Here is a 14,172-nt window from a genome sequence, read left to right as displayed (position 1 = left end):
CCATTGATGATGTACTATTTTTGATACGAATGAGGTCTTACTGATTCACCATCTCCACTACAAGTAATTAAACTGCTGACCAAATGAATTGTAAAACAATGTTGTAAACATTGTGTACAAGATGTTGAACCAAATCATGTGGAGGATATTTAAACTCTCAAAATGATAGAGGATATACTAAGGGTTTTAATATACAGTAGAAATGTACTGTGCAGCTGAAACATGTGGCAGCCTTTCTTCTTTGATTTGCATAAAAAGTAAAGTCTAAACTGAAAACAGTTTAAAAATGATTCAGGTTCAGAGGCAGCCTGAAGTATGTTGTGTCTGTTTTTATTGTTTGCCCAGCTATTTGTATTTAATTGGACTCACATAAGGTCGCTTAAATGGCTTTTGTGGCTGCAGAAATCTTGAAACCATGCCATTCATCATAACTGCCAAAACATTGTTGATGATACGGGGCTTCTATTTTTTTTATGTGGTGAAACTGACATTTCATTAATAAATAGTGTCTTTTTTTCCACTTGTTGGACTTTCATTTGTGAGTGCACATAATCACAATTACCATTATATTCAGAGGGGATAGACAATATTTACCTTTAACAATTAAGTTCACTTTGCTATTAAATATATCTATAATGGTACATCCCAGATAAGAAATGTTTTAATGTTTGAAGCTGCACCAAAAGCAAAACAGAATAGCCACAGAAAAATAAAACTTTATTCAAAATGCTGCAGCAACCTTTAAGAATCAAATGTGAATTTAGTAATGCATTTTTCCAATATTGCACCAGATGGAGCCCTTTCACAAGGCTGAGGTTTGTGTGTAGCATAGGAGACGAGTGCAGTCAATGTCAGAATCAGTACAAGCTTTGCTATATTTTCAGCTCACTGCATATTCACATTGGGCTCCAGGTCAAAATACTGTTTGTAGTTTGAAAGAGTTCTTACAGCCTTGCAAAGATTACACTCAGGTAGTTGGGATTAGATACTCCTGAGACCACAAGAAAAGCCTGATGGGAAAAGACACAAAAGTTTGCAACAAAGTGCTCAGAGTACTAGATTTATTAAAAATTTCTTTATCAGGTTTAGATTTTATTCACTGTGGGAATTGCCCAGTTTTTCCTTCAAGAACTTGATTTGAATTGGCCACATTAATACTTCTTCGGGTTCCGGTAGGACCCAATTGCACGACAAAGTGGGTTGAAAGTAAAAGGGTTTATTAACACAAAAAACTTGGAATATGACAGAAAAAAACAAAAACAAAAGGTGTGCCAATGTGAAGCTGTTCTGAAATAGCAGTGGATCCAACAAAAATAAAACTAAACCAAACGATAGCAATAAAAGGAAAAATAAAACTTACAGACAAATGAACGAAAGCAGGCAATCCAAATAGGAGACAGGCAGGACACCTGTCTCCTATTTGGATTGTCTGCTGACGCAGCTAAACAGGGAACACACAACAGACTGACAAAGAGGGAATGAAGACTGGAAGAATATATACTGGTAGGGGTGATTGGTAAGTGAGTGCAGCTGAGGCTGAATAGGCAAGTAAAAGCACGTGAGGTGGGTGTGGCAGGCAGGTGACACAACATGGAGGTGAGCACACACTAAAGGAAAGAGACTTTCAAAATAAAACAGGAAACATCAAACTGAAAATAAAGAACAGAAAAAACAAGTTCAAACTATAACAAAAGGTAACCTTCAAACTAAAACAGAAAGCTAAAACAACAAACAGGAAACAGGTCAGCACCATCACAATAATACAGATGCATTTTTCCACATCGTACATCAACAATATGTTCATTCACAGATATTTGTGTTTTAATTTGACCAGTCATGTAAAACTCTTCCTTGCTGCCAGACCAAGTTCCATTATAAATTAAAAAAAAGGTTTTAGTTTTTTTTTTTTTTTAAACTGCTTCTTTCCATCAGATAAACTGTTCATGCTGCCAACTCATTGAACACACACTTCTGCCAGCACGAGAACCCTGAAAAGATGCAAACCTTCTGTACAGAATTATCAGAATTTTTTTCTTTTGGCCAACATTTCAAAGAGGCATACAAAAAGATGTCTACTTCAGGTAAAAGTACAAAGACTTTTAAATAAAGAAGGAAACTTGTGCTATGGAAATGTTGGGTTCAGAGTACACATTCGTTTGTGTGTTTTTCAGATCTTTGGTTGATTCATTCAACATTTACTCAGTTAAAGGTATAGGACACAACCTTGAGAGTGATGAATTAAACTCTCAGGCCGTCACGACATGAAAATAAAGTAGTATTTTTCTGCTTTTTCCATTTTGCTAAGTTCATTCAACCTTCAATGCAGAGGTTTTGTGTAGTGTTAAGCCTCCTCACATTAAACAGCACTACTTATACTAAGATATGGATTGGCCTTTCATGACCTTTGACCTAAACCGACATCATTCAGTGCAGTTTCCAATAAAGTCACAAATAAGCTTTTGCTTAGTATCAGAAAAAAAAACTATAAAACCCTGCCAGGAATATGACCGATGGTCTCTTTTGTCTCTTTTATTTTTTTGTCACTAGTTTACAGATATTGACATATTTGTCATAAGCTGTAAAGCAAATTTTACTCATCTTTTTCATGCATATTAAGGAGGGAAAACTGAGGTTGTGACCTGCAAACAAATGGATCATGTCCCTCAGAGCTCAGAGTGGCATTAAAAATCCGCAGTGCCATCAGTCTAGCTACACTGCATCCAAATTAAATGATCAGCTTCAGATGTGATCCTCGTTTGCAGGGATTAACCCCTTTTATCGTAATTGGCAGAAGGTCCTGCTGTTGAGACGCTGCCAGCTCTCCCTCAGCAAATACATTTGAACAGCATGGGTGGTCTTGCTGAAATGTTTACGGCTCACATTTCTTTCGCTCACAGACAAGCTCATCTCCTCCCATGTTCACCGAACAGAGGTTTTTCATACATGTTTGCTTTATCGGCTTTAAGCAATAACAAAATACATAACAACAACTTTCACAGATGATTTAATACAAAATTTACAACCACTTCCATCTTCACTGTAGCGTTATAGTTCTGTTTCATAATAAGCAGTGAATGTGATGGTCGTTACCTACACGTACACTCAGCTGTTTCCTACCTCTGTGCTGTTTACTGTCGCTGACTAACAAATGCTTAAAGGCATGAAATCTGCATCCACGCAAACATTTGACGAGTTTTCAAATGTTGATTTTTCAGTTCAGCAGAGTACGAAAATGAAGCTTTAAGTTGACAGTCTGATTCTGTATTGTAAACGTTTCCATAAGACTCTTCTTATTCTTTGGTTAATTGGATGAATAGCCTCTGAAGGGATACAGATATCCAGTTTTATAAGAGGTAAATGTTTATTTTCTTGATGGTTTTCCGTTTCACTGCACAAAATTTACCATTACATAGCCTAGAATGTGTACAAAACACCTTGCCAGTTGCCTGCTCTGCTCCACATGATAAACAGTTAAAATAATCAAAGTTTTATCCAAAGGCAATTGGATTGACGTTTCACCTCTAATCCCAGAGGCGTCTTCAGTTCAGTTCTTCAGCTGGCATATTCCTGGCAGGTTTTTATGGTTTTTTTGAGAGTCTTCAAAAAACCAAATACAGTTGCATTTGGATAAAACCTAGATTGATCCACTTCTATGATAACATCTAGTTTAAAATAAATTCAAATGAAATGTAAACCTGAATTCATCTTAAGGCTGTCGGACAGAAGAAAGGTTGTGAACCACTGCTCTGTTGTTTAACTTGACTGTGGCTGCAAAAAAACAACCAAAACAGCCATTTTCAGAGAGTCAGACCTGACCTGAGAGTTTAAGGTGATGGCAGGATGTGTTCTGGAGTTCGACTATGAAATTACTCCGGTCACCCACACTTGTCTTTTTTATCTTTGTCTCAGGCCCACACTTTAGTGTTCTCCATGAATTTCAAATGCATCATTCATCTCTCATTCCAGGTGCCATAAGTGCAGCAGTCCCTCTGTGGAGGTCTGCAATGAGAGGTGGAGAATTATTTTGAATTTTTATTCCCTCTCTCTGTCTGCATCAGGAGCATTGGGTACAGATACACTTCACCTCTCATGCCTATGCCAGCAGCACTTGTGCTCACAGTACAGATATTAGCATTAAGAGATTTTTTTTTCTGGCCACTTTGGGGCATAACGACACAAAGGAAACACAACAGTCACATACTGTGGCGGACATGTTGGCTTGCAGCTTGACTATGAAGATTCCCAGTCATCGGGGTCGTGGTGTATATAAGCGTCACACAGCTTGTTTACAGATTTGGAGCAACATTAGAATGTGTTTACATCCAATATCTTGCTTTCCATCAACCCCTGAGGGAAATATCGCCGCTCCACTGTGTTCACCGGCTAGTTGCTAACTGCTGCTGCTGTTTGGTGCTGGGCAGGTAGATTACAGTAGGTTTAATTTAGTTAGATGTAGAAAATAACACTGATGAGAGCAAAGAGACTGAAACAAAGCAATAAAATTGTGGGAAGTGAAGATCAAATTAGTTAAAAGATGCAGAAACCCTAGACAGTTGAAGAAGATTTATGTTGGTTGACAATTCACTGTGGATCGTCACTACAGCAACTCATTGGATCCAATGTTAGCTACAAAATATAGACTATTGCAGCTGCATTTAATGTATTTCAAATCTGGATTTCACAATATAAAACACTGCTGTACAGACTTTAATGGATTTGGAAGTTTTACAAAGGAACTACATTTATTTTGATCCAGAAATCTCATCACCTCCGTGTTCTTTGCTATGTAGATGTCTACTGTGTGCTTTCAGTGATGTGGCAGAACATAATGGCGAAGCTTTCACATTCACACCATGTTCCAGCTGTGATGTGTTGGCTCCCAGTCTGAGAGCCCAGCAAGCAACACAGCATGTCCTTAATGCTTATTAATATATTCAACAATTCATAAACCCTTTGATGTTCTCTGCTCAGGGTCCCTGAACCATCCCTCAACAGTACAAGTTTCTCCTCCTGCTATGCAGATATGCTGCCAGTCAGAATGGTAATTGATCCGAGAATAAAACCATTTCTGAGATGGATCAGTAATGATCACGTGAACTTCACCAGGAGATGAAGTTTCACCTGGTGTTGTTGTTGTTTTTTTCATCCATGCTGGCTCTTCCTGACTTTAAGAAACAGAGTTTAGATCAGATTTTAACCCTACTTTGTTTTATTAAATGTTCTCCAATAAAGTATTGGTATAATATCGTTGAGGTGACAGTCCCACCACAACATTCACTCACATGCTGCTCATCAGCTTTTAATTATATCACATGATCTTCATCAGAAATTTGAGCTGCAATTCAGTGACAACATCTCCAGTTAAACTGATGAACTGATGAAGATCAATTAACATGATATGACTGAAGTTCTTTGCGATGTCTGAAATAGACCTGCACAATATGCAGCATCTCCTTTGTACTTTAAGGATATAAACTGCATTTAAGCAGCGCTTTTCATCCATGAACAGAGCGTGCTCTGTTGACCGTTGCCCTTTTATTCGCCTTCTCTGATGTTGCAGTCCAGCCTTGATATAGCCTGAAAAAATACTTTCATAACTTTGGCCATTTATTTTTCTTGCTTTCATCCGAGTCCTGCCCTCTTATGAAATTCTGAGAACATAGAGATAGGCTGAAATTGACTCCACTATCAGTCCAACACTTACCGCTCCCACGAGAGCTATCTGTAAAGCGGCTGTAAAGGAATATTAGAAAGGCAATCAGATGAAGCTGCATTCATTTAAACTCAAGGGATGTTTTTTTTCTTTGGTTCAATGGAACTGTTTTTTTTAGTCTGCTGGATTGCTGCTGCACCATAACTTGAAATTTACTGTGACAACAAAGTGATAAACATGACTTAAAGGTTTTTTCTGCATACAGTTTGTTCACATAAATCAATAAATATATGTACCAGTGATATACATTATGTATAGTACAGTGATTGAGAGAGCTATTAAAGTAGTTACAGTGTGGAGTCATCTGAAAGGTTATTGACCTGTGCTCTGGGAATCTTTTTTTTTTTTTTTTTTTTTTTACACATAGCTGCAACAGAAAAGCCACAAATTCAATGTTAAGACTCAAAAACTCCGACTGCTTCTGCACAAAGGGCTGCAGCTTCCAAAACTCACAAAAACTCTCCTCGTTAAACCAGCCCAGCCCAAAATACAATGCAACCGCTTCACCCAAACAAGACTTGAAACACAACATGAGTCATATTTTCCCTAAATGAATGATGTATTTGTGTCAAAAGTGACATCAAGCATCCTGTCATTGTAAAATGTGTGGAACAAATTGACAAGTTTGTTTACGTGACGTTTAAACATGAATCAACTAGTGTAGCTTTAAAACGGTTTCTTCTATAGTGTGTGTTGGAAGTGACAGATCACTTTATGAACTGCATGTAAGTGCATAGATTAAAAGAAAAGAATTGGCTTTAATCATAACTGGCTGTACCTTACAACCCAAAATGAAAGGGCTGCACAACAACAATGCACCAAAAAGACCAAAGAACTGAAAGAAAAAAATAACACCTCTTTAAAGCTGCATGTGTTGATTGATGCCCCCCCCCCCCCCCCCCCCCCAGTTGGTGGCAGCGGAACAGCTGATTACAGCGAACAGGCCCGAGAGGTGGTGAACTGACGTTCTAAAGCCTCCGTTTGGGTATTTAGGCCGTTGCCTTCTTGTTATTTTGGAGCCAGAAGTCACCATATTTGGACAAGTTTGCAGAGGAGCGAGCGGTGAATCTGATTCATTCTGATTGGGAGGCCAAGACGAAGCTTTCGATTTATCAGTCAATCTACTTTCCGGCCCTCACCTATGGTCATGAGCTGTGGGTAGTGACTGAAACACTGAGATTGCTGTTACAGGCGGCTTAAATTAGTTTTTCTCTGCAGGGTGGCCAAGCTCAGGCTTACAGATAAGGTTCGAAAGCTCCGACGTGCAGTGCGGGAGCTCCCAGGAGAATTACTACTACTTCGAAAGGAGACAGTTGAGTTGTTTTGAGTATCAGATTAGGATGCCTCCTGGACCCAACTGGTAAGAAACCTCGGGGTAAATGTGAAACACGCTGTAGTGATTTTATATCTCATGTGGCGTGGGAACGCATAGATATCCCCCAGGAGGAGCTGGAAAATGTTGCTGGCAAGAGGGAAGTCTGGGATAACTTGCAAGACCTGCTGCCACCGCGACCCGACCCCTTATAAGTGGAAGAAAATAGATGGATGATATTGGGTTGGCTATATACTGAACATGACACAGTCCACTGAGCAGAATATCTTTGGGCTAAATTCTGGTGAGTCAGGGTCATTTTGCTCTTTGATACCAGCTGGTATTGGTTGGAAGTCGCAGTCGGCATGTTAGTGTGGGAAAAGTTCATAAAGTTCAAAGTAATACAGTTCATTTTTACGGTCTCCGTTATATGCAAATGAGAAGATCAGAGCCGAGTAAGACCAGAGCCCCCCGGTGAGCCTTTGTGTTGAATGAAAAGTCAAGCATTTGTCATCATTCAGTGGAGACTGTTTGGAATTACAAACAGCTGCGGGAGCCAGTCTCAGCCACAGAGGTCATGAAATCATTGAGATACAATAACGAAGTCCTACAGCTCTGCCTGTGAAAAGTGGGCAAACCTTTGATGTTCATCAATGTGACTCCTGGCAACATGTCAGATCAGATTTGGCAGACGACTTCTCTTTAAATCGGGATTTCCCTTCTCAGAGCTGCAGTGAGGACGGCAGGTGAGATCAAGCAGCCTCTCAGCGGTTTGGACAGAGCTCACTTGTTTGCTCAATCACTCACCTCTCCAAACTTTCCCTTATTTGTCACATGAATATTTAACCGCCGGTGTCATGAATATTGAAAGTTGCTTAAAGGCAAGACAGCTGTCTCACATTTTAAAAGTCATAGGGAACCTGAAAATAACTTCATCCATCTTCTTTCTTGTGTGCAGCCTACATTGTCTGCATGAAGTCAGACAGCTGCTACCTCAGATACTACAGAAGTAAACACTGATCAACCACAACATTAAAACCTCCTTCCTAATATTTTGTAGGTCACCTCCTGCCGCAAAAACAGCTCCTAACCCTTCAAGACAAGGAGAAGGTTTTTAGCATTTCATTGCAGTGAGTGAAGATGGTTCAGCAAAAGTAGAAAAAAACCCAGTATGAAATACACTTTGTATTTCTCTAAATAGTAGGGGAGTATCAGTATATATTTGCATAAACTTCCTGAAAGCTGTACTTAAAGGTTCCCCGTTTACCTTTATTGTAAACAAAATCTCTTTCTGTTTACATTCGGCGTTACTCACCACCAACAGAGGTCTAAACATTAGGAACAGAGATTTTCCCCTGTTTTGCACTGCAGTGTTTCTTGCTGCACCTGGACATCAGGGAAACAATGACACAAACAAAAATACTGATCCACGGCACTGAGAGTGTTTCGAGAACTCCACAGGGGACCCTTTAAGTACAGTGATGAACTACACTGAAAGTACTTAGAATAAAACTATTACAATACCACAATGTAAAAATACTCAGAAGTCAAAAGTCTGGTTCTGCTTAAGGAAATGTAATAAAGCAGTAAAAGATATTTGGAATAAAAAAAAAAAAAAATCAATTATTTTTACAGTGTTAATAACTTATTAATATTGATGATGAATTAACTGCAACTTAAAAATCAACTATTAATCATCTTATTGTAACTGAACTAGGCCTGTTTTACTGCTATGTGTGCTTATGTACTGGAAATTAACTACACGCAATTAACAAACATGAATAACCTCAACAAAATTGTTGGCTTGCATTCATCTTCACAAAAGACTACAATCCTTAAATAAATTGACTTATTTACTTTCAATCGTTGACTTAATCAATGTAAAAAACTGGTTACACTCGCTTTGATGAGCCGAAATCCTGAAGCCCTAAAGAAAAGTATTTTTTGGATTTTCAGGGACTATTGTCTTTTCAGGGCACGGTGACCTGCAGCAGCACACAATGAAATGAAAAAGTGCAGTCATTTACTGGGATAATTCCTCTCTGTGAGCTGCTGGCAGTGTGTGCCGTGTTTCCAACCCTTTGAGCTGCCACAAACACCTGACACATTAAGCTTGCACATTAAACATAGTGATGTTTGAACAGGTCATCATCTGTTTCTAAGCTAAATCTGAACAAAGTGGCACCGAGTGTGAAATCTGAATATTTAAATGAATAAATAAAATGTAAATCTTTGGTCATAGGAATAAATAGCTGAGTCTGAAGCTTTAAGTGAGCATTTCTTGAACTCAAATTCAAAATGAATCAGCTTAAGGCCATGCCCTTGTCAAGTAGCAGAGAGCACTTGTGAAAATAAGCCTCTATTAGACAAGAAACCAGTCAGTGAGGACAACTAATCATGCCTCACTGGTCTGCTGAGATCACTTCACTTTAAAAGTGTACAGACTTAAAACAACACTATTACAAAGAGGAGCTTCATGTAAGAAAATGGAACACGTTATTTTACATTTCTAAATGATTTATTCATTTAGTATTAGTGGAGAAATGACATAGTTTTTTGGCAATTTGAATTCCTGCTAATAAAAGACTCATTACATTAAAATGGCAACAGAATCAATAAAAAATATATACAAATACAACCCTGCAAGTTAAAAAAAAATAAAATAAGAAAATGTGGCTTTATGTGTACACAATTGTGAACTCAAGCAAATAAATACGTACAGTACACTTAGCATCACCACGGTATGCATTGCACCAGTGTTACACGAATTGCACAACAGCAAACCAAACAAATCAACTGTCATCTTAAATCTACACAGGACAGTATCCAGTTTTCAGATAAACAAATCTATAATAATAATAATAATACACATTTAGACAGTACTGAATAGTTATTGTAAGTGCACATTTTGTTGACTCAATATCCCTTTTTAATGTTAGCTCACTGTTAATAATGACCATGGCAGGTTACCGAAACATGAAAAGATCAAATGTAGCGACGTCGGTCACTGAACGTTAAACTGTACGAGAACCGCCGCTTCAGTATGTACAGATGTATTTACATTCACCATTATAAGAGGTATATTGAAAATTCCACAAAATTACATTGAACATCCCAGACAGCACAGGACAGGCACTAAGCAAAGTGGGATATGGAGTCTTTAAGATCATTTTTTGAAATATGCTTATTTGCCCTATTGTTGAAATTTACATGAGAAGATTGACTGATCTCATATCTGTGAGTCGTATCAATCTACGAGCCCGTCCTTACAAGGAAAACGACAGCATCATTTCGATTGTTAAAGGGTGTAAAACTACATATATTCACATTCATTGTGACCTCTAGTGGTCGTAGTAAGTATGATGGGAGCAGAATATAAAAAGTGACAAAGTCCACATAGCGGGTTAGGTTGGGGATGCTTGGATCGATCAAACGGGAGGCTGCTGTTTGTTAGTTTGCGTGAATATGCGGGTCTGGGTACGCTCCGTCGGGAATTGTTTGCAGTCGTCGTTGCCTGCTGCTGGGCGTAGACCTCGGATTCATTTGGAAACTATTGGGGCAGCTTTAACCAATCAGTACCCAGCCGAAACTCTGCCGCTGCCGCAGCCACATTTAGAAAGAAAAAAACACTCCGCCCTTCAGAGTGGCTGAGCGAACATTAATGCTCATGTTTCCAGACTGTAATCATCGCAGAAAACTGAAGATGTGAGCAAAAGTCTAGCGGAGCCAGGCGAGCTGATTCATTTGAACTTGCGCAATGTATTTAACTTATGTCATGTATGGAATGTAACAAAAAGTGGTTATTATAACCCAAACCACAATCTTTGCCCAAACCTAGGCCAAAATGCGACCATTTTATTATTTATTGTTACCGTGACGACAAAGGTTCAATACGCCTGCCACTGGTACTTTTTAACAGTCAAATGACCAACTCTTTAGTTTTGGTGTGAGGACGTCTTGGTCCTGTAGAGGGTGCCTAACAGGGTCATATGTTGTTTTGGAAGTCAGATAAAATTTCCGTATGAGGAAACATTACAATCTACTCATCTAACTCTCCACCAGAGAGCTGATTTTAGTGACACTTCATGGTGGTCTGACCCTTTAAATCAGCGCTGGGTTGAGATGATGACTTTTTTTTTTTTTTTTTTTTCATGGATATTCGGTCTGGCATGAACATGTGGAGGACTTTCAACCACAATGATAGCCTCGCCGTGACAGGGCCAGTCATCCTCATCACCTCGCTTTGCTTTACCTACATGCTCCAATAGTATCTGCTGACTCGTCAGATTTAAACTCCTCCAACAGAGACATTTGAACCTGACAAGTCGACCCAGGATTCAGGAAAAATGTTTCATGATGGAGGCTTAGGACTTCAAGCTTGTGCCAGTCCACCAGGGAATCAGCAAGAGAGCTCTTCTCTGTGTGTATTACTCCGTATTGTGAGCATCGTTTCAAAGTCGAGGGTGATTTTTTTTTTTAGCTCTTATTGTTGACAACAAACCACAGACTGCTACATAAACAAGCTTATACAAGAGAGTTTTATATTCCTGACAAGGCTTTACGTCCCACACTTTTTCTTATAACGAGAATAAACGACAATCAGTGGCTGATCACTAATATTATCGTCACAATTCAATCCATATGGCACAACAGTTCATAGAAATTAATTTTCTTTACACTGTATATTTGTCTGTACAATGTTCTATGACTCTTCATAAGTAAATGTAAACATTCGCGTAAAGGCATTTCCTCTCTCTCTCTCGAGCCGCTGTGCAGCCCAACAGCCAGTGAAGATTAGATTGAAAGTGTCACTTCCAAACACTGAAACCAGGCACTCGACTGATCAGCACCAAACTGCCGCACTGCCTCTGATACTTCAAACCAATCACAGGCCCAGAAACACTGAGAGGGACGGCTGCGCTGATACAACGGATGGCAAAGGGCAATCAGTCTCTTGTGATAGTGGTAGTGCAGAGAAGGCCATTTGTGCTCCAAAGCCATCGTTGTGAATCAGTGTCACACTGGTCAACCCGGTTTGAAGCATCATCTGTTTGGCATTTGTGAAAATAACATTTCCAGATGGTCTTTCTTTTTCTGTCTTCCCACACCAGTGAGGAAAATGAAACTGTGCACACCACGCTGTTTATTTTGGTTGCTTTAAAGCATTTTTTTCTGTCAACACTCACATTCAGCGCTGAAACACCCCCCATAATGCTTTTGTGCTACTTTTCTTAGCCTGTGGTGTCCCTGCGCGCTGTGAGGATATAAATAGTGGGATTTCCTGTTAAAGAAAAAACATCAGGTAATTGTGTTCTCATGGCTGTGCTGCATCACTAGCCTTGTTCTTTGGAGGTGCAAGAATCCACTAAGTCATTTTTAAATCAATGTATAATTACTTAAGTCTGTCATTTGGATCCACCTTACTGCATTAATAGTTCACATTTCTTTGTCCAGTGTCGGAGCACACAGGGTACTTAAGAATAATTGACCAAATGATCCGCAATGAAATGACTGACAGATTCACCCGTGCACGTGCGCTGAACCATGAAACACAGACATAAGGTGAATGGTTCTTATTCAACGGGCAAAAGCAATGCTTGTGAAGCAAAGCGCTTGTTTGAAAGAGGTGTGAAGATTAAGAGCTGCTTAGAAGCTGACCGCAGTCACACTATTTACTTACACCATGTATTGTTCTCTTATTACTTTTCTTTGTCAACGCCACGCTCAAACAACACATCATCCAAGAGAGTGTATGGTACCGAGTCTGTGTGTGTGTGTGTGTGTGTGTGTGTGTGTGTGTGTGTGTGTATTTCTTAATTTCAGAGGCTATGATACGTCTTTCTGCCTAATGTTTGGCATGAGAGCAATTTGTACAGCATGTGTCTCGGTGTTTGTGAGTCATATGCTTGACAAGTCGTCGTGACAGGAGGACGAACCCCGGCGCGTTTTCGGGCTGCACCGTGTCAACATGGTGATCTGGGTGCTGAAGTTGTTGCTGCTGCCGATAGACGGGTGTTGGTATTTGGTGTCTGAGCCCATGTATCTCTGCAAGTGCCACCTCCGCCACTTCCTCTTGATCTCTCCTTGGACCTGCAAAGGATTAGAGCATTGAGAAGTTTGAGTAAAACTGTGTAACCTTTTTGTATGAGGTAAAAGAAAATGAGGTGCTAATCCTGAAACGACAAGGGGCTTGAGAGTACTGCAACATGTTTTTACTGTTTACTGAAGCTTGAGATCATATATAAAAGCTTATCAGGATTTATTTCAGTTTTACTGTATTTTCCAGAGTATAATGTATTCTCCTTTCCTATAAAATGCCCACTTGTTACTCTTGCTGCCAACATACCACTAGCAGCGTGTAAGTCTTTCATTGGTATATAATTAAAACCATAAAAATACACTGTAAAACAGAATTACCACTGCTTACTCTTTTATGGTGATCTATCCAGGGCAATAATGGTCACAAAGCTTAAACCAAGTTCATAACAACTGTGAGATTTGCTGTTTAGTGAAGCTGTGACCAAGTATCCTGAATTTCAAATCAGAGGAAAAACTAGGAGGTTGGCACGACCACCAACAGCAAGCAAAGTTGACATACAGAGTGGAAACATTAAAAGAACCCAGAGAAAATCAAAAGAATTAGAGATTAGCCAATCAAAGGTGGAACATTAAAAATCTGCTCCAGCACGAACTACTTTTCATGTCAGCTGGAGGGAAGTGAACAGAAAAGTCGAGGGAGCTTCTGCAGGATCAAAGTATAGGGAGAGCATCAACAAGCTTTGAGTATTTTTTTTAAAATAATTTGCAGCCATTTTATTATGTTGGACTGATGTATGTTCTCTTGTAAAGCATTGATTTAAAAAAAAAAACCTTGATCGGAAAAGTTTTGCACAACAACTTTCACATTCAGGTGCAGTATTTTACACATAAAAAGGGTGAAAGGTGTTTTTATTTACTGCAGGACCATTGTGTTGGAATATTTTTTTTTTTTTAATAATAGGTGTATGTGATAAATCTTTGACACGGAAAATACTATTTTAAATTAGGTCGAGATAATGGATTGTACAAAACTGATTTTCTTCCCCAGCACACCATACATATTGTTATTTTCTCCCCTTTTGTTTATTTTGTTTCAAAATGAGCGTCA

General features: G+C 39.1%; 1 protein-coding gene across 1 annotated transcript in view; it reads right to left on the bottom strand.

Moving 5' to 3' along the window:
* Positions 1 to 9,561: 9,561 nt before the first annotated feature.
* Positions 9,562 to 14,172, bottom strand: part of vipr1b (vasoactive intestinal peptide receptor 1b) — a 40,815-nt gene continuing 36,204 nt past the window's right edge. Inside the window, exon 14 of the mRNA XM_069159415.1 lies at positions 9,562 to 13,115. Coding sequence (XP_069015516.1) covers positions 12,924 to 13,115 — 192 coding nt within the window. The 3' untranslated portion in view covers positions 9,562 to 12,923. The remainder of the gene's footprint in view (positions 13,116 to 14,172) is intronic.

Source organism: Embiotoca jacksoni, unplaced genomic scaffold, assembly GCF_022577435.1.
Source record: "Embiotoca jacksoni isolate LCO1_2020_lvr unplaced genomic scaffold, fEmbJac1.0.p SCAF_25, whole genome shotgun sequence".
NCBI lineage: Eukaryota > Metazoa > Chordata > Actinopteri > Embiotocidae > Embiotoca > Embiotoca jacksoni.
The sequence above is the reverse complement of the archived record's forward strand: the minus strand, read 5'-3'. Positions and strand labels throughout refer to the sequence as shown.